Here is a 21,917-nt window from a genome sequence, read left to right on the forward strand (position 1 = left end):
CTTCCTGATATTTAGCTTAAAGAAATTTCTGCTCATCCAGTATTGGATGTCAGGTAAGCTTTCTGATAATTTAGTATTAATGGAGGAGTCAAGGCATTGTTAGTGAGATGGAGCTGGGTATCATTATTGCATTGGTGTAAATTAGTTCCATGTTTTTGATGTTGCTGAGAGGCAGCATGTATATGACAAATAGGAGAGAGCTAAGGATTGCTTCTTAATGTGACACCAGAGGTTGTTTGTGCGTGAACAGGGACAAAGCCAATGAAATTGATACTTTGGCTGTGATTAGCTAGATAATAGAACCAGCCAAGTGCAGTCCCATTCAGCTGGACAACAGTGAAGAAGCATTCGCCAAAGGTGTGATCGCCATATCAAATTCTGTAGTCCGGTAAAGGGCAAGAAGCAATAGTTTCCCAATATCACAATGTGACTATATTGCATTGTTGACAGCTATTATTGTTCAGGTTTACATATGAAGGAGGGGGTGGGGAGCAAGACTGTGCAACAGTGACCCAGTGCTGTGTTAAAAGCAGGATTTTAATGAGCATGTGGTAGGGGGGAAGAGGAATTGGAATTAAAGCAATGTTTGGTAAATGATCTATTTACATTTTTTAATATTTAATTTAGGGGATTTGGACTTCATTGGCAGGGCCAGTATTTGTTGCCCAACCTCAATTGCCCTCGAGTAGGTGGTGGTGGTGGTGGTGATCTACTATAGTCTACTTAATGTGATATACTCAGTGCTATTAGGGAGGGAATTTCTGGATTTTGGCTCAATGCCAGTGCCTTGAAGATGGTGGGCAGATTTTGGGGAGTCAGGAGGTGAGGTAATCCCTGCAAAATTCCTAGCCTCTGATCTGTTCTTTTAGCCACAGTATTTGTAGGGCTAGTCCAGTTCAATTCCTCCTCAATGATTAACCCCAGGATGTTAATAGTGGGGTTTCAGTGATAGTAAAGCAATGGTTGTCAAATGTTAATGGGTTAGATTCTCTCTTGTTGGAGATGGTCATTGCCTGACACACTTGTGTGGTATGAATGTTACTTGCCACTTGGCAGCCCAAGCCTGGATATTGTCCAGTTTTTTTTTGCATATGGACATGAGCTGCTTCAGTATTCTAGGATCTGTGAAAGGTGCTGAACATTATCCATGTATATCTGACTTCTAAGCTTATGATGGAGCTGAAGTAGATTAGTCTTGAGATACTAGATTTAGATTTAGATTTTTTTTTTAGGTTACTTAGTGTGGAAACAGGCCCTTCGGCCCAACAAGTCTACACCGACCCATTCCCCTACATTTCCCCCCTTTATCTAACACTATGGCAACTTAGCATGGCCAATTCACCTAACCTGCACATCTTTGGACTGTGGGAGGAAACCGGAGAACCAGGAGAAAACCCACGCAGACACTGGTAGAAAGTACAAACTACTCTGAGGAATTCTCAGAGATTTTAAAAGAGCTGGGATAACTGGCTTCCAGCAACCACAATGCTTTTTAAAATGGGCAGTGTTTTCAAAAGAAAAACAAAGTTTGCAGCACTGTACTTCCTTATTTCTAACTTCACAGCACAACAATAACATAAATTACACAGAAGGGCATCTTTAGATAACATACTTTACTTATGATGTCTTCTGATGTAAGTAATGCACAGCTCTTACATGCATCTCTCGCTCTCTTCCAAAATAAGTACAATTTCTTCTGGGAAGCCTTTTAATATGGATTTGAACTTTTTTTTTAATAGTGCACGCAAAGAGCTAATTATGTCAGGAAAAAAAATAAATTGTGGGTTACAACAAATGTTGTTTTCCTGATACTCTGTGGAAACTATTACTCAATGATCAATTTGATCCTGCTGTAAGACAAAGCAGACATTAAGGCTTTCTTCATTTGATTCACAATCTGGTATATTGCACTGGAAAAGCAGATTAAATTCCTTTTTAGATTGTCTGAAATAATTCTTGGTGTTTATCTTTAGTAAAATCAATGAACCTCTCTGTGTCTACGTCCACTCTGTAACATTACACCCGTGCAAATCAGCAGAGATTGTTCATTGTGAAGGTACTAGTGCCTACAATTCCACAACCTCTGTACAAGGCTCACATAACATGTTGCCTTGTCAATGCCAAGATGAAGGACATCACTAGGCTGGTGAATGTTTGGAGGCAATAAAAGGGGACCAATCATGAATTAGGGTCCATGTCCAAATGATTACCATTGAAAGTATTCAAGGCCAGCAGTCAGACTGGCAGGATCTGCTGAGGAAGTTAAAAAGCTAGACTTACTCCCAGTGCCAAACACAAATACATTGAAAAAAGTTCGATAAAATCATACAGGATGGAGGGTTTCAGATCTGTGACATTGGGACCAAATTTGGCAGGTGGAAGCTGTTGAGAGTTCATGGGTTGAATCTCATCAATACTGGGATCAGTGTGCATGTTAAAGCTTACCTAATATAGCGGGTGAGAGTTAAAATTAATTTGAGAGAGGGGGAGGGGAGCTGGGTGGAAAAATTAGAGAGGAACTACAAAGTGCACCGGCAATGAAGTAAGGCAGATGGTCTGAGAATATGAGGAAACAGATAGGGAGGAAATGCAAAGTGGCTTTTGTGTTTGCAGTCTGTATGTGTGTGGTAAGCTAAGTCGGCACAAGTGCCACATGGGGCTCTGCTATACTGACAATAATAGAAGTACGGGAAGGATTCAGAACTTAACATTGTGCCTATAAGATTCAGGAGTGAGGAGAATGGTTTTAAAAAAAATAGTTGGTGGCATTGGCCAAGAAAATGTTTAAAGCATTGGAGACAAATTATGTAGTTGAAAGGTCAAGATATTAACTATTTGGTGAGAATTAAGTAACAATAGAGGAGTATTGAGCTCCCAGGTGCATACTATTGATACACAAATCATGAGGCAAATAGCAAATTACCAGGCACATTCTATAAAGATGTGAGAACTGTAGAGTAATGACGATGGATTTTGTCAATTATCCTGATATAAATTAGGATAGTAACAGGAATAAAAGGTAGTAACAATTGCTGTTCCTGGGCTGAATCACCAACTAGTGGATAACCCATTCTTTAACTTTTTCATGCAAAAGACTGTAATACGTTTGACAATTCATTCAGATTTCATATTTGTCAAAAATAAATGAATCAACACCTGAATCAACTAATATCAACTGAAAGACCTGAATCAACCTTGCAATTGGAACTGAACAATGTGTAGACTTGAGGAGGAATTGTGATGATGGCTTTGTCAAAGCTTCCAGGGTTCCTTCTACCTTTTGCTTCATTCTCTCTTTAAGCAAAACATGGCATTTTGTTTTGTTATTCTGTTCCAAATGCAACCCCTCCCTCATATTTTACATCTGCCCATGTTTCAAATAGTTTGCCAAATGGAAATGAGAACCCTCAGTCATATACCTTTTAACACCAGAATTTTGCTTAACATTTATGTTCCTCTCCACCTGAAACCATCCTCTGATGTAAACTATTCTTTGTATGGACTCATGGCACTCCTACCTGTGATAAAAGCCTGTGTTTCTCTCAAGAAGCTTTTCCTAACAGCAATTTTGAGATGAGCTTTTGCAATGTAATTTTTAGAGATATGTTCCATATTATAGTTTTTTCTCAACTAAAACAAGCATAATGAAAAACATATTGACATTCTTGTTGTGGAGAGAGAATAGGGCGGCACGGTGGCACAGTGGTTAGCACTGCTGCCTCACAGCGCCTGAGACCCGGGTTCAATTCCCGCCTCAGGCGACTGACTGTGTGGAGTTTGCACGTTCTCCCCGTGTCTGCGTGGGTTTCCTCCGGGTGCTCCGGTTTCCTCCCACAGTCCAAAAGATGTGCAGGGTCAGGTGAATTGGCCATGCTAAATTGCCCGTAGTGTTAGGTAAGGGGTAAATGTAGGGGTATGGGTGGGTTTCGCTTCGGCGGGTCGGTGTGGACTTGTTGGGCCGAAGGGCCTGTTTCTACACTGTAATGTAATCTGTAAAAAAATCTGTAATAGGGAAGTGGAATTAATTATATAGGTTTGACAGAGGGCTTGCACAGTCATATTGGGCTGAGCGGTTCCTCATAAGCAGAATCATTTTCTGGTATTTACAGATTATCTCTGTTTACTTAGACTTTTAAATTCTTCTGAAATAGTCATCTCAGCTATTTTTATCAACTTTGAGTCTGCAGCTTATGCTTTCTTGGGTTAATTGGCATAAATTTTCTCCTTTGTAGAGTTGACATATACTATTTATTTATATAAAGGCAAAAATCATCAGATGTAACAATACATACCTCTTGGCGTATGAACTGAATATTATCTTTCACACATACTCTTATGCATGATGACTAAATCTTTCAGTAATTGGACTATTTAAATGTCAGTGAGATGTTTGATTTATCCGTCTGGGTGAACATAAAGAGCAGCAGTTATAATCAGGCACACTTAGTTAATCAGTGTAAAACATGCCTCTGTCACTCTTTCAGACAGAGAATTTCAGACCCATCATCTCTGGGTGAAAAAAATGACAACCTGATTATGAATTGTCTGCTAACTGAAATGGATGTTCCTATCCATTCCAGCTATGCTCCTCATAATTTCATATATCTCAAATACATTTCCATTTGGCCATCTATGCTCCAAAGCAATCAATGCGACCTATCTAGGCTTACATTGCTACAATTCTCCATTCCTGATAATATTATTGCAAATCTCCTTTGCACTCTTAGTGTAGTCACATCAGTTGAAAAACACAACAACCAAAACTGAAGGCCATTTTCTACTTCATGTTCTACAAACTCCTCTCTACTCTTCTACACTCTACTCAGCTAATAAATGAAAGTAGGCAATTTACTTTTCTGACCATCTCACCTACCTCTTCTGCTACTATCAGGGATCTGTGAACTTGGACTTTTGTAACTTGTTTTCATATAATAGTGTAACGCTTGGAACTTGGTTCCCTGTAATAATGCAACATTGATAATGGTATACAGCCCTATATTAGTGAATTGTATTATTTGACTTAACCGAAATAACTTTAAACTACTCTGACTGTCATTGTCTGTTTCCAACCATGTCTGATTTGCCCTTTTGTTAAAAGTTGGAGGGGAGAATCTATGTGAGGGAATCCCAGTCAAGCACCAAGATCAAGCACTCCCCCAGCATAAGGTGTATTGACATTATTGATTGCCAAACAATTTCAGTCTTGAAATCTGTACTGCTAATCATACTTACTCAAAAAGAAGTTACTCCTCCTTGTAAGGGTTACCAATACCAGGAAAGCACTTCTAATACCAATAGTCCTTACTACTACCAGCAAAGGTTATAAATTTTACACAGTTGACTACATGATGACATATTTGGGACTTGACTATTAAAAAGGGCACAGGACATTTTGGAAAGGTTAAGAAGCTAAGAAGAGGTGGAGTAGCTTTGTTAGTTAATTATGCTATTAGCATTAAAGAGAAAGGAGATCTAAGTACAGGTAACCAGGATGTGGAAATGGTTTGGATAGAGATGGGAAATGATGGAGACCTGAAGTCACTTGTGGGAATAGTGTGCAGGGCCCCTAACAGTAACAAGAATGTCGGGTGAAACAGCCAGGCAGAAATAATAGAAGCTTATCAGAAAGACACACAATAATGGTGGGAGATTTTAAACTGCATGTAGACTGGAAAAATCAGGTAGGCAAAGCTAGCTTAGGTGAGGAGTTCATAGGATATTTTCAGGATTGTTTCTTAGAACAGCATGTTTTGGAGCCAACCAGGGAGGAGGGTATACTAAACATGATCATATGCAACAAGTTAATATTAAGTAACTTGAAAATTAAACTCCTTACACTGAAGTTCCTATCATCAGAACCTGCAGATTTACACATTCAGCTTCAGACAAGATTACTTTAAAAATAACAAGTCATGTATTCAAAAACAGTTTTTTTCTCTTGGAAGATTATGAATCTTTCAAACTCTTCTTGAAAGGGTGATGGAAGCAGAACCTTTGAATATTTTTCAGCCAGAGAGGAAGAGATTCTTGGTAAGCAAGCAGCAGAAAGTTTATCAAGGCTAGTGATGAAATGTGGATTTGAAGTTACAATCAGATCGGCAACAACTTTATTGAATGATGGAGCAGTTCCTTGTTTATAGGTTCTAAATACCACCTTATGCAAAAATATACTCCCTATTCCTAAGCAATAAGATTCACTTAATGTGCTAATTAACAATAGTACTTGCCAATTAATAATCAATTTGCTATGGTTTATGTTTCTTAATTTATAATCAGTAAACAGTCCTACTCCCAATAACTTTGACAACAGTTATTGAGCCTTAATAAAACTCATAGCATCTTACAATTCTAACAAATTTCAAGACTTTGACTAAAACAGATACAGCTGATTTTCAACGGAAATCCCCTGTAGATTAAAAAAAAATCACAGTACATATTTAAATTTGAATGTCTGTCCATTTTATAGTGGAATGTGTAATTCTGCAGAAATGAGGGATACCAGATGCTGTACAGGTTGAAAAGATGATGAAGATGAGTAAACAGAAAATAAACTCTGATTCTTGGAAGCCAAACTGCCCTTCATCAGCCAATAGTTAGAATAATTGATAAGCTGATTAAAGTTGTTTTCAGGAGCAGTGAGAAACTTGAGTGGTTGATGGTTTGTGTGTAATCTCTGTATAAAGGAGCGTGTAGTCAATCATACGTGAAATGATAAGGAATTACTGGAAGGAAATGCAAAGGAAGTACTGGCACTGGAGGGTGTGCAGACAAGGTTCACTGGTTGATTCAGAAATTGAGAGAGTTGGATTATGAGGAGAGATTGAGTAGACTGGGACACTATTCATTGGAATTTAGAAGAATAAGGGGGCATTTTATAGAAACATATTATGAAGGGAATAGATAGGATAGAAGCAGGGAGGTTGTTTCCACTGAAAAGTGAAACTAGAACCAATGGGCATAGCATCAAAATAATTGGAAATGTCAATTTAGGACTGAGTTGAGGAGCAACTTCTTCACCCAAAGGGTTGTGAATCTGTGGAATTCCCTGCCCAATGAAGCAGTTGAGACTACTTCATTGAATGTTTTTAAGGCACACGTAGAATTTTGAAATGTAAGGGAGTTCAAGGGTTATGTGAGTGGGCGGGTAAGTGGAGCTGAGCCCATGAAAAGGTCAGCCTTGATCATCTTAAATGGGGGAACAGCCAGATGGCCTACTCCTGCTCCCATTTCTTATGTTCTTATGAACCTGGAAGCCTGTGGATCATATTAAGAATTTCTTAAAAATGTAATCGGAAAGAACAGAGAAATGTACATGAATTTTGGGCAAGCGACTAGACAGTGAATTTTTTTGTTTGACGCTGTTCCTGATGAAATCAAGTAGAATTAGTACCGCAGTGATAATGAAACAATCTTGTAATTATGTGATAGACATAACTCAATCTACAAGAGAGACTAATATTGTCTCTGAATTCACAGATTATAGCTTCATGCTTCACTTCAAACATTTGAGCACATAACCTAAAGAAGGGCTTCTGCCCGAAATGTCGATTCTCCTGCTCCTTGGATGCTGCCTGACCTGCTGCACTTTTCCAGCAACACATTTTTCAGCTCTGATCTCCAGCATCTGCAGTCCTCACTTTCTTCTAGCACATAAACTAGCTTGGCACTTCAAGACACAACTGTGTAAATGCTGGACTTTGAAACTGTGGTCCTTTGGGTGAGGCATCAATCTATAAAGTTCTGTCTACTGTCTCATGGCATTCCTGTGATCTGTTCATCTGATGATGATGATGATTGTGGGACCTTGCTGTATGCACACTTAGCTGCTGTGTTTCCTACATTACAACAAGGGCCGGATTTCAATGTAATTGATTTGATGTGAAGAACATTTGTAGTGTCTTGAGGTTATGAAAGGTGTTTTTTTTTAAAAAATGTACGAATCAGCTCTACTTTTGCAATTAGTTTGGCAACTGACTTTCTTTGGCTAATATTTTCGAATTAACTATAGGGAAAAAAGTACACAGGCAGTGAGTGGGTAGCACCATTCAAGGTTTGCTGTGTATGTCATTTGAAAAAGCATACAGCACTTCTTACCTGCTTTCATAAAATTATAGGAGGCAAAGAGGAATGTAAAATACAAACAAAGAAAAAACACTGGAAATACTCAGCAGTTCAGGCAACATCTGTGGAGAGCAATGGAGTTATTGTTTTAGGTCAATGATCATTCATAAAGAAATGTTATACTTAAATTATGTGCAATGGGCCAGTGAAAGCTGTTCGTGAATAATACCTCCTGCATTATTGCTAAGTATTTCTCTCACACATACCACGGATGGTGTGGCAGCTCCCTTTTCAAAGCAGGAACTTGCTGCAGAGAAAGAAAAATGCCTTCCACTTGAGATAACTAGGAAGCATTAAATAATGTAATATGGGTAGATAAGTGTATGCATTGAATTTTTGCTTTGCACAGAGACACATAAGAAATAGACACTTCATTAGTGTATGATTATACAGTGGATGGAAAAGCAGGAGATTATGATTATTTGCTCAGATTCTGGTAAATATAAGATTTATGAGACAGAGTTCAGAAGGTAGGTTTAGAATTTAATACTTTTGAAAAGACAGAGCTGGATGTTAAGGTTAGAACAGTCAATGCCAATTATATAAAACAGCACGGTGGGTCAGTGGTTAGCACTGTTACCTCACAGAACCAGGGAGCTGGGTTCAACTCCAACCTCAGGCAACTGTCTGTGCAGAGGTTTTTTTTTATTGGGTTTGTTTCCCAACAGTGTGGAAACAGGCCCTTCGGCCCAACCAGAGTATTGAGTACAGGAGTTGGGAGGTCATGTTGCCACCGTTGGAATATTGCGTGCAATTCTGGTCTCCTTCCTGTTGGAAAGATGTTGTGAAACTTGAAAGGGTTCAGAAAAGATTTATAAGGATGTTGCCAGGGTTGTAGGATTTGAGCTACAGGGAGAGGCTGAACAGGCTGGGACTGTTTTCCCTGGAGCATCTGAGGCTGAGGGGTGACCTCATAGAGGTTTACAAAATTATGAGGGGCATGGATAGGATAAATAGACAAAATCTTTTCACTGGGGTCGGGGAATCCAGAACTAGAGGGCATAGGTTTAGGGTGAGAGGGGAAAGATATAAAAGGGACCTAAGGGGCAGCTTTTTCACGCAGAGGGTGGTACATGTATGGAATGAGCTGCCAGAGGAAGTGGTGGAGGCTGGTACAATTGCAACATTTAAGAGGCATTTGGATGGGTATATGAATAGGAAGGGTTTGGAGGGATATGGGCCGGGTGCTGGCAGGTGGGACTAGATTGGGTTGGGATATCTGGTCAGCATGGACAGGTTGGACCGAAGGGTCTGTTTCCATGCTGCACATCTCTATGACCGTCCGACGAGTAACCTATCCAGACCCATTTCCCTCTGACTAATTGACCTAATACTATGGGCAATTTAGCATGGCCAATTCACCTGACCTGCACGTCTTTGCACTGTGGGAGGAAACCAGAGCACCCGGAGGAAACCCATGTAAACACGGGGAGAATGTGCAAACTCCACACAGACAGCCACCCAAGGCTGGAATTTAACCTGGCACCCTGGTGCTGTGAGGCAGCAGTGTTAACCACTGAGCCACCATGCCACCCATTTTGCACATTCTCCTCACATCTGTGTTGGTTTCCTCCCACAACCCAAAGATGTGCCAGTTAGGTGAATTGGCTGTGCTAAAATGGGCAAAGTGTTCTGGACTGTGGTAGATTAGGTGTATTAGCCGGGGTAAATGTAGAGGAATGGGTTACTCTTCAGAGGGTCAGTGTGGACTTATTGGGCCGAATGGCCTGTTTCCACACTGTATTTAAAAATAGGCTGTCCTTTATAACGACGTGCTGTAGTAGCCTTAAGGAGCAGAAAGAGTGAGTCTTTCACCTGTCAGATTGAGGAATTCCTGCCCTCAAGATCTACTAGGAGAAAGTGAGGACTGCAGATGCTGGAGACCAGAGTTGAAAAGTGTGGTGCTGGAAAAACACAGCAGGCCAGGTAGCATCTGCGGAGCAGGAGAATCGACGTTTCGGGCAGAAGAAGGGCTTATGCCCGAAACGTCGATTCTCCTGCTCCTCAAATGCTGCCTGGCCTGCTGTGTTTTCCCAGCACCACACTTTTCAACTCAAGATCTACTACCCAACCTGAATGGCCAGTGGTTGTTGGAGACCCAGCTGCAACAGAGTTCAGCGGTGGATACTGCTGGAACTGCACACAGTCATATGACAGGGGTTCATGAATCCCAGACTCTGCTTAAGTCCTGGATTTTAGGGAAGCATGAGCAAAAGGGGTGAGGTAGGGAAGGCGAGTGGGGATGTACAAAGAGGGTATTATTTTGGGGAGTGCATTTCCCCCCCTTCCCCTTTTCTCACTTCAGATAATGAAGCAGACTTCACAAACACACACAGCTGCCATGCCAACTGTATTATGGCACAGGCAACTTAATATTCAGATCAGTCTGCTTGTTAATTGTCAAATGAGCTCGTTAAAGCTTATTTTAAAGGAGCAGATGGGCTTCCAGTTTTGACACCCATCCAACTAGATATCATCCCAAATGTAAAATCCAGGCCACAGTTTTTTTTTTTTGGCAGTTTTGTGAATTTTCCCTGCTATATTTTCTGTAGTTTTGTTGCAGACGTATTTCAGAATGTTGAACTGCAGCCCTATCAACCCTTGTCCTCTGGAAGGTTTGATTTGAGCACTTTCTGTGTGTGATATTGTGTGGCAGTGACCTGGTAACTAGCTATATTTCTAATTGTTGTAGAATTCAGTATACTAATACAATTCACATTAAAGCATGTGAAATTTACTTTATTTTGTGCTTTATGTCAATAACACAATGAGTACATTGAGGTACCAGTCTGAGGTATCCCAGGCAGTAGATGTCAGTACCTACATGGTTGCTGAGATTGCTTGCTCCTTATGACAAGTTAGGCTTTTCCTTATGTATGGAATTATTTACATCTGCGCCCATTGGATATGTTATATCGCACTCACATGTGGTACGTGTCACCTTTTCTCTTCAAATGCTTATTCCACACGAGTGTCTTCTTCCTTACTGACCTCAGAATCATGATTAAACGAATCTCATTATATCACAAAATTGATCTTCACCACAATTGCAAAACAGTCTCATTGTATTTACAGCTCATTTTGTGCTACTGACATTGAATAATCTGACACACATGCTACATAGTTTCAGTGTAAATTTTGTGTCAAAACTGATTTATGGTTTGAATTGTCTGACAGCAACACAGCGACAATAGCAAAGTTCGTAGTAGCATGCACAGTAGAATTTCTTCATTATTCAAGAAACCAAAGAAAATGTCCCTTTTCAGCTTCTAGATGTCACCCAAGACACCGGTGTGGAGATGCTGCCCTGCACAGGGTGACTGTCTGTCTGTGTAGAGTTTGCATATTCTCCACATGTTGGTGTGGGTTTCCTCTGGGTGTGCCGGTTTCCTCCCACAGTCCAAAGATGTGAAAATCAGGTGAATTGGTCATGCTAAAGTGCCCATAGTGTGAGGTGCATTAGTCAGAGGGAAATGGGTCTGGGTGCGTTACCCTTCGGAGGGTCAGTGTGGACTTGTTGGGCCAAAGGGCCTGTTTCCACACTGTATCAAATCTAATCTAATCTAATGAGGGAAGCTTGTGTACTGTCCTGTGGACAATGTTTGCTTACCAAAACCCTGTGAAATAGTGAGGACTGCAGATGCTGGAGAAGTCAGAGATGATAAAGTGTGGCACTGGAAAAAGCATAGTAGACAAACAGGAGGCTGGAAGAACACAGCGAGTCAGGCAGCATCAGGAGGTGGAGCAGTCAATGTTTTGCGTGTAACCCTTCTTCAGGACAGCAGGTCAGGCAGCATCTGAGAAGCAAGAGAGTCGATGTTTTGGGCATAACCCTTCACCTGGACCGGGAAGGCGGAAGAGGGCTGAGAAATAAATGGGGGAAGGTGGTGGAAAGGTAGGTGGGATGGCGATAGGTGGGTGAAGGTAGGAGGTGATTGTGATAGGTAGGTGGGAAGGAAGACAGGTAAGTCAGGTCAAGTGGGTTGTTGAGTCAGAGGGTTGGATGTGTGATAGGGTGGGGGGAAGGGGGGATTTGGAAACGAGTGAATTCTTAACCCCCTTCCCCCTCCCCATTCCCGAGAAAAGGTTATGCCTGAAACGTCAACACTCTTGCTCCTCAGATGCTGCCAGACCTGCTGTGCTTTATCCAGCACCACACTTTACCTCCCCAAACTTGTCAATCAACATATGATTGGAATATATGTGCTCAATTATCCCTGAATTATGGCAAAGGACATGTTTGTACTTTTTTTTAAACGTGCTAGAAAGGTAAGATATTCTGGCATGTGATTGATACTGTAGAGCTTGAGTGACAGAATATTCTTTACTGTAATTCAGCGATATTTAAAACACAGATAAAGCAACATCATTTTGCATTATTTCATATATGTAGTTCTCCATAAGATTAGTTTAAGAGTCATTATGGCTGAGCGGTTTAGCACTGCTGCCTCACAGCACCAGGAACCCCAGATTCCATTCCAGCATCAGGTGACTGCCTGTGTTGAGTTTGCACATTGTCCTCGTGTCTGTGTGGGTTTCTTCTGGGTGCTCTATTATCTCCCCACAGCCAAAGATGTGCAGGTTAGGTGGAATAGCCATGCTAAAATTCCATATAGTATCCAGGAATGTACAGGCCAGATGGATTCGCCTGATGAAGGGCTTTTGCCCGAAACGTCGAATTTCCTGCTCCTTGGATGCTGCCTGACCTGCTGTGCTTTTCCAGCACCACTATAATCTAGCCATGGCAAATGCAGGGTTGCAGGGAAAGGGTGGGAGGGAGTGGGTTTGGGTGGGATGCTCTTCAGAGGGTTGGTGTGGACTCAGTGGGCTGAATGGTCTGCTTCCACACTGTAGGAATTCTACGATTACAGTTTTTGATTTCTTTTCTCCTTTTCAATTTTCAATCCTGGTTTATCTCATGAAACAATGACACTGGTTACAGAGGATTATTTTAAGCAGTGGATGAGACCTACCTGGAAGTTTTGGGAGAGCCTGTTATTGTGAATTATTTTTGCATTTATTTTGGTTACTTGCAATTATGCTGAATTGACATGTTGCAGACAAAACATTCCAAAGCTTATTTCTGATTGAGCTGCTAAGATGAAAACCAACAACCAACCAACGTCGATTCTCCTGCTCCTTGGATGCTGCCTGATCTGCTGCGCTTTTCCAGCAACACCTTTTCAGCTCTGATCTCCAGCATCTGCAGTCCTCACTTTCTCCTCGAATAACCAACAATGCCAATTTTCTACATTAACGTAGACAAGCACCTTTTAAAGTGCTCGCCATTTGCATGCTGCAAAGTATTAATGATGTTTTTTCTCTCCAAAGGCTGGTGAAAGATGCGCCATGGGATGAAGTTCCACTAGCTCACTCCCTGGTGGGTTTTGCCACTGCATATGACTTCTTGTATGACGACCTGAACAGAACTCAACAGGAGAGGTACTTGGAGGTAATCACTGATGCATCTTACCACATGTATGAAACATCTTTCATTCGCGGATGGGGATTTCAATATCTGCACAACCATCAACCTACCAACTGTGTGGCCTTGTTGACAGGAAGTCTCATTCTCATGAACCAAGGTATGTAACAATCATAATTAGGTTTGGTTCCAAATAAGTCATTAATGTTCTTATGAAATAAGTAGAAACTAAAACCATGAATAATGTGAAAAAGTTGCAAAAGAGCTACTAGGCTTAATTCTGTTTTTCAGCCATTTTGTCCATAGCCCTGTAGATTATGTTGTTTCAAGTGCATATCCACAAGAACATAAGAAATAGGAGCTGGAATAGACCATTAGGCCCATTGAGCCTATTCCATCATTCAGTATGACCATGGCTCAGCTTTGGATTCAATCCATTTGTCTGCCACTCTCTTTGATTCCCTGAGAAACCAAAATCTATCTCTGCCATCTGGCAAATTCTTGCCTATTCAGTCAACCTACCTAACTACATGGCCTTTTGCAGACTTTTAGGCCCTGATTGTCAGATGAGGAGTAATCACTGTCAACCTCCATGCTCCTCCTACACTTTTGCAGTAGGAGGAGCTCCAAGTTTCTTGGTGCTTCTGATCCTGACTCCTTCAGAAATGACCGTGTGGAGCAGGATAATCAGGGGAAGTTAAACCAAATCCCCTTTTTGTACGTCAGTAAATGCCATTTTATGTCAAGCTTAAATGATCCAAGGTTGCATGACCACAATTATCATTATCCCAAACCTGGCATTTCTTTGCTGAGTGTGAATATCCACCTAACCTCTTGCCCGCTCCCCCAAAATTATTCATCTCTACCCTCACTCCAACCCTCATGCTAACAGTGATCACCCATCCGTCACCAACTGCCCCCTCCCCCCATCATCCCATGAATATACTCACCATCCTCATTTACCTCTTCCCCAATGCTGCCTCACCTTCAATAACACCAACCCTTTGGACATCAGTTGGACAGCAGCTATTTTCTCCATCACAGAGCTGATGACTGGGATGTGAGAGGTTGGGAGCTTGTTTGTGATTGGATGAGGAATGGCAAAGTGCCATTAGCCCAGGGGTATACTTCTGACAGTTTTGTAAAAGGAAGGGCTGAGGGACTGAGTTGTTTGTTTGTTTGTTTGGGTGGATGCTGATACTCTCTGTCTGACCCCCCCCCCCTCCTCTGTCTGACCCCCCCTCCTCTGTCTGCCCTCACCCTCCTTTGTCTTCCCTCCCCCTCCTTTGTCTTCCCTCCCCCTCCTTTGTCTGCCCTCCCCCTCCTCTGTCTGCCCTCCCCCTCCTCTGTCTGCCCTCCCCCTCCTCTGTCTGCCCTCCCCCTTCTCTGTCTGCCCTCCCCCTCCTTCTCTGTCCTTCTTCATATCTCCAATCACTGTGAAAACCTGACTGCTGTTTAATGTCTGTCTGTGGGGGTGATATTGGTAAGAGTTATAAGTGAGATCGCAACTTCTCAAGTGGATAAGTCGGGTGATTTAACAATTTAATGTGCACTGACAGTATCTCAAAGAAAATTATAACTGGGAAGACACTGATTTTTGTTTTCCATCCCTATTAATGTATTTCAATTCCCTGAGTCGGCAAAATGTAAAGCTTGCAAATCTTCTTCAAGTCTGTGGCAAGGCTTCATATAACAATAATTGTTTACACGTGTGTGTAAAATGAAAATGTTTCAAATGAGTTTCCAGGAAGTTTTTCCCAGCGTTAACTTACTGCTTAAGAAATTAAGAGCTAAAGGAATGGAAGCAGGAGTTAGCGGGGAGTCTGCTCATCCATTTAATTACATTTAAGGACCCAGGGAGATACGGTGGAAAGAGATCAATCTGAGACTGGTACAGTTAGGAAATGGAGCAAGTCAAACAGTCAGAGCAGGCAGGAACAAACCAGAGAACATGGTAGGACTGGTAAAATAAAATAAACTGCATTCATTTCAATGCAAAGGGCCTAACGGGGAAGGCAGATGAACTCAGGGCATGGTTAGGAACATGGGACTGGGATATCATAGCATTTACAGAAACGAGGAGGGTGTGCCAAGCAGGCTAAGATAAAAGGTCTTAGCCTGCTTGGCACACCCTCCTCATTCCTGAAGAAGGGCTTATGCCCGAAACATCAATTCTCCTGCTCCTTGGATGCTGCCTGACCTGCTGCGCTTTTCCAGCAACACATTTTTCAGCTCAGGGGATTTTAAATTTCCAAACATAGACTGGGACTGCCATAGTGTTAAGGGTTTAGATGGAGAGGAATTTGTTAAAAAGGATATGAAAATTTTCTGATTCAGTGTGTGGATGTACCTACTAGAGAAGGTACTAAACATGACCTACTCTTGGGAAATAAGGCAGGACAGGTGACTGAGGTGTTAGTGGGGGAGCACTTTGGGGCCAGCGATAATAATTCTATTAGCTTTAAAATAGTGGTGAAAAAGGACAGACCAGATCTAACAGGTCAAGTTCTAAAGTGAAGAAAGGCTCATTTTGACGGTATTAGGCAAGAACTTTCAAAAGTTGATTGATTGGGTGCAGATGTTCAAAGGTAAAGGGACGACTGGAAAATGGGAAGCCTTCAGAAATGAAATAATGAGAGTCCAGAGACCGTATATTCCTGTTAGGGTGAAAGAAAAGGCTGGTAGGTATAGGGAATACTGGATGACTAAAGAAATTTGAAGGTTTAGTTCAGAAAAAGAAGGAAGCATATGTCAGGTATAGACAGGAGAGATCAAGTGAATCCTTAGAGTATAACGGCAGTAGGAGTACACTTAAGAGGGAAATCAGGAGGGCAAAAACATGATAGCTTTGGCAACTAGGATTAAGGAGAATCCAAAGGGTTTTTATAAGGACAAAAGGGTATATAGGAAGGGAATAGGGCACCTCAAATGTCAGCAAAGCGGCCTTTGTGTGGAACTGCAAGAGATGGGGGAGATACTTAGCGAGTATTTTGCATCAGTGTTTACTGTGGAGAAGGACATGGAAGATATAAAATCTATGGAAAATAGATAGTGACATCTTGAAAAATGTCTATATCACAAAGGAGGAAGTGCTGGATGTCTTGAAACACATGAAGGTGGATAAATCCCTCGGACCTGATCAGGTGTACCCGAGAACTCTGTGGGAAGCTATGGAAGTGATTGCTGGGATATTTGTATCATTGATAGTCAGAGGTGAGGTGCCAGAGTCTGGAAGTTTGCTAATGTGGTACCATTATTTAAGAAAGGTGGTTTAGACAAACCAGGGGACTAAAGACTAGTGAACCTGATGTCAGTGGTGGGCAAGATATTGGAGGGAATCCTGAGGGACAGGATGTACACCTATTTGGAAAAGCAAGGACTGATTAGGGATAGCCAACATGGCTTTGTGCAGGGGAAATCGTGTTTCACAAATTTAATTGAGTTTTATGAAAAAGTAACAAAGAAGAAGATTTGAAGGCAGAGCAGTGGACGTGATCTATATGGACTTCAGGAAGGCATTCGACAAGGTAGCCCATGGGAGACTGGTTAGCAAGGTTCGATCTCATGGAATACAGGGAGAGCTAGCCATTTGGATACAGAACTGGCTCAAAGGTAGAAGACAGAGGGTGGTGGTGGAGGGTTGTTTTTCAGACTGGAGGCCTGAGACCAGTGGAGTGCCACAAGGATTGTTGCTGGGCCCACTACTTTTCATCATTTATATAAACGATTTGGATGTGGACATAGGAGGTATAGTTAGTAAGTTTGCAGATGACACCAAAATTGGAGGTGGACTGGACAGTGAAGAAGTTTAGCACAGATTACATTGGGATCTTGATCAGATTAGATTAGATTCCCTACAGTGCAGAAACAGGCCATTCGGCCCAACCAGTCCACCCCGACTCATTTCCCTTTGACTAATGCACCTAGCACTATGGGCAATTTAGCATGGCCAATTCACCAGACCTGCAACATCTTTGGATTGTGGGAGGAAACCGGAGCACTGGGAGAAAACCCATGCAGACACTGGGAGGATGTGCAAACTCCACACAGACAATTGCCCGAGGCTGGAATCGAACCTGGGACCCTGGTGCTGTGAGGCAGCAGTGCTAACCACTGAGCCCCCATGCTGCCCAAATGGGTTGAGGATGGGTCAATGGGCTGAGGATTTTAATTTGAGAATTGCAAGGTGTTGCATTTTGGGAAAACAAATCTTAGCAGGCCTTATGCACTTAATGGTCAGGTCCTAGAGAGTATTGTTGAACAAACCTTGGAGTGCAGGTTCATAGCTCCTTGAGAGTGGAGTCGCAGGTAGATAGGATAGTGAAGAAGGTATTTGATATGCTTTCCTTTATTGGTCAGATCACTGAGTATGCGAGTTGGGAGGTCATGTTGTGGCTGTACAGGTTGTTGGTTATGCCACTTTTGGAATATTGCGTTCAATTCTGGTCTCCTTCCTATTGGAAAGATGTTATGAAACTTGAAAGGGTTCAGAAAAGATTTGCAAGGATGTTGCCAGGGTTGGAGGATTTGAGCTATAGGGAGAGGATGAATAGGCTGGGGCTGTTTTTCCTAGAGTGTTGAAGGCTGAGGGGTGACCTCACAGAGATTTATAAAATCATGAGGGGCATGGACAGGATAAATAGATGACGTCCTTTCCCTGAGGTGGGAGAGTCCAGATCTAGAGGACATAGGTTTAGGGTGAGAGGGGAAAGACATAAAAGGGACCTAAGGGGCAGCTTCTTCACTCAGAGGGTGGTACGTGTATGGAATGAACTGCCAGAGGAAGTGGTGGAGGCTGATACAATTGCAACATTTAAAAGGCACCTGGATGGGTATATGAATAGGAAGGGTTTAGAGGGATGTGGGCCAACGGCTGGAAAATGGGACTAGATTAGGTTAGGATATCTGGTCAGCATGGACGAGTTGGACCAAAGCGTCTGTTTCTGTGCTGTTTACCTCTATGACTCTGTGACTCAACTACACCTTCCTGTCCTCTTTCTCAGCATTTCTTGATTCCATTCGTTTCCAAAAACATAGCAAACTCAGTCTTGAATATACTCATTGACTGACATCCAGAGTCTCCTGGGATTGAGAATTCCAAAGATTGTAATCCCTTGAATGAAAACATTTCTCCAACCCCAGTCCTAAATGGGGAGTTCTTTATCCTGAGACTGTGACCCCTTGCCCTCGACGCTCGAGCCAATGATAAATCGATATGTTTGTTGAAAACTGCAGAACTTCCCAGAAAATGTTTTTAGAGGTTAAAATAAATGGATTGAATATTATATACTCAGACTTGGTGTTAATTGCTTGGGCCACTGGTGGGAGTCATTTTAGGAGGATCACTTTGCTTAAATACCACCGACTAAACATTCACTGCCCCAACCTGGAAATATTGTAACTTCACATGTCCCAGAGGCCGTTCATTAAGGCCATCTGAAAGAGGTTGGGGTGGTCCCAAGGGATTCAAAAGCTCATACCAAAGGAGGCAGAGATTTTCACAATAGGGCCATGATATTCCCCCCCTCCTGACTGTCCATTACTGAAATCCTCATCCATACCTTTATTCCATTGTTGGTTTTCTTAGTGCATTCCTAACCAGCCCTTTCGTTTTGAATTGTAGTAAACTCAAAATCATTCACTATTCTGTAACTCATATCTAAACTCACGTCCAAACTCCTATCTAAACTCACCTTTGTGCTCATGATCTACACCGGCTCCGAGGTCTACAAACCCCTCTCTGGCCTCACTATGCGCTGAACCCAATTTTAATATTGCGATTAAGATTTGATTGAATTTAAAACCTTGCCCCTTATCTCTGTAACCTATTGAAGCTCTAAAATCCTCTTCCTGCTTCTCTGGTTTCTTATGCCTGCCACCCCAGCCCCCACCTTTAATTGCCTTGACCCAAAGTTTTGTAAATCTCTTCCAAAACATTTATGCATTACTATAGTATGTACTCCATTAAATCTTTCCTGGAAACTTACTTCTTGGACAAAGCCTTTGGTGACAAGTTCAGAATTTTCTTTAAGTGGATAGGTGGCATGATTTGTCTAACAATCTCCCTGCAGAATTCTCTGGGATCTTTGTATTACCCTAACGTGAGGTAGAGGCAATAAATAAATGCAAGTTGTTGCTGAGACCTGAAGGAGTAGGACCCATAAGGAAAGTTACAGCACTTTATTTTTTAAAAACCTAACTCCTCTGGCCTTTTTTCAATCCTGATCCATGCCCCTGTTAGGTTAGCTTGCCTGGATACTGAATGTTGCTTCCAGATCAGGCCCAAGTTCAAACTCCTTTCAAATTCACATAACTTTCTCAGGATCCTATACGCAAATGTGTTAGAGGAGATGGCCGTTTTTTCGTGGGTGTCCTTGTTGCATGCTCAGTCGAAATCTCAATTCATCAATTTCAATAAGTACCAGGGCAGGTGAGTATACACCTCTGCACATCCATTGGGGAGAATTCCCCACTGCACTCTCAGATTTAAGAAAACTTATGGAGTCATTGGTATCATATATCATAAAGCAACTTTTTACAACTGTTGGTTCAAATTCTGATCCCTTTTCAGATCAAAGCATTGTGGAATTTCTGAATGCAGTAAATATTTATTGCTTGTACTTTTGTTTTATTTTTAAAAAAGGCATTTTCAAGATTGCACATGGTAGAATGGAGAAAAGTAGCTATTGTTTGAGTTCTCACTATCTATAACGGATGGCTTTTTTCTATCTTGAAAAAATGACTGATTGGAAGTCGACTTCTCCTCTATGTCTCCCCCTTGCAATTCCTCTCTCCTTGAGGCTTATTGGCGGTGTTAATTGGGCAAATGGAACAGGAATTTAGAGTGGGATTCATTGCCACTCTATTTCACATCCACAAAATCAACCTATTGCAAGTAGGAATGTGTGCAAGAAGTGCTGGCTCCACCTTCTGGCGTATGTAGGAAAGTGACTGGATTAAACGAAGACTTTACAAAGCCTGACATTCCTTCCATGATCTAAGTTGTACGACCTGGCTGAGAGGAAACACTGGAAGGTCATTGCCCCCTGCTGCAGCCAGACCTGGATTTCCTTCCCCAAACCCAAGTCACCTCTGCCTTTTCGACGATACTTATAATCTCTGTGAATATAATGACGCATTGATTTCAAGTTAATTCAAGAGATTGGACTGACTTGAGGTGATTTATTGTATACAGTCACAGGTGACATCCTGATTGTCTATCAAGGCTGCCCTTGTTTAATTCAAGAGAACCCGCATTAGCAGTTGGATGAGTCTGAAGATCGGTCCTTGAATCATTATTGCAGTTGGCAACCCGGGGAAAAGCTGCTGCGCTGAACAAACCTCAACCATTTGCTCTTGCCTGTATCTTCCTAAACCTTTCCTCGTCTTACAGTTTCACTCAGCCCTCCATTGTAAACCTATTTGAGTTAGTCACACTGCAGGACAATATTGGTAATCCAGCAGCTAAGTAGATTGCTGATAATCAATTGACTTTTAATTTCAGAAAGGACTGACATCTCAGTGTTTAATCTTGTGTAGTTTAAACATCCAGAAGGCAAATGTCCTCAAAACTCCAAAAGCACTGTCTGCCAAATCAAGATCTATGGCCAGCTACTGAACAAGTTGATCAATTCCTTTACCTTGGGAGCCTCATTTCAGCAAGGACATTGACAATACAATACAAAATCGCTTTCAGTGTGCCAGCACGCTCTCCATTTTGTCTGAGGATAAAGGTATTTGATGACAAAGACCTCAAACCCAGCACCAAGCTCACGGTCTAAAGGGTAGTAAGTATTATCCATGCTCACAAAGGCTTTGGAGACGTGGACAATATAGTGCAGTCACCACAAATCTCAGGAGAAATATCACCAGAGATGTCGCCACGAAATCCTACAAATCCAATTGCAGATAGTTGCTCCAGTTTTGATGTCCTCTCTGAGGCCAATATCCCCGACGGCAGGCGGAGTGGTTAAGGTCAGTCTATGTCGGGCGGATCAGGTCGTCCAAGTTCCTGACACAAGAACACCCAAAGAAGCTTTTTACTGAGGCAAGTGGTTTCCACAAGAGCAGAGGAAACACCTTGAGGAATCCTGAAAAAGAAATAAACATCTCCACCAATTCATGGGAATCATATGCCCAAGATTACCCAAAGCGATGAAGAAACATTTGTGAAGGTGCCCTCACCGTCTGAGTGTCTCTGACAGGTCCAGCTGGAAGCCAAATGCACACGGCAGAATGGGTGTATTGACTTGGCATTGGATTCTTTAGCTCCAGACCCACAACTCCTGAGTGGAAATCAGTCCTCCCTGCTTCTGGGGAACTGCCTAAGAAATAAGACAATTCCTGTGTAATCTGATGCCACTCTCTGGGC

General features: G+C 42.0%; 1 protein-coding gene and 1 long non-coding RNA gene across 5 annotated transcripts in view; one reads left to right on the forward strand and one right to left on the reverse strand.

The window, feature by feature from the left end:
- The window catches only part of dse (dermatan sulfate epimerase), an 85,325-nt gene that overhangs the window by 45,220 nt on the left and 18,188 nt on the right, over positions 1-21,917 (forward strand). For all 4 annotated transcript variants that reach the window (XM_043684798.2, XM_043684808.2, XM_087981184.1 and 1 more), the window contains one exon: positions 13,453-13,706. In XM_043684798.2, the coding sequence (XP_043540733.2) occupies positions 13,453-13,706 (254 nt within the window). The remainder of the gene's footprint in view (positions 1-13,452; positions 13,707-21,917) is intronic.
- The window catches only part of LOC148150618 (uncharacterized), a 35,873-nt gene that overhangs the window by 3,140 nt on the left and 10,816 nt on the right, over positions 1-21,917 (reverse strand). The window lies entirely within an intron of this gene.

Source organism: Chiloscyllium plagiosum, unplaced genomic scaffold (assembly GCF_037043375.1).
Source record: "Chiloscyllium plagiosum isolate Xiang-an unplaced genomic scaffold, Cpla_swu_hap1 HiC_scaffold_3, whole genome shotgun sequence".
NCBI classification, from domain to species: Eukaryota; Metazoa; Chordata; class Chondrichthyes; order Orectolobiformes; family Hemiscylliidae; genus Chiloscyllium; species Chiloscyllium plagiosum.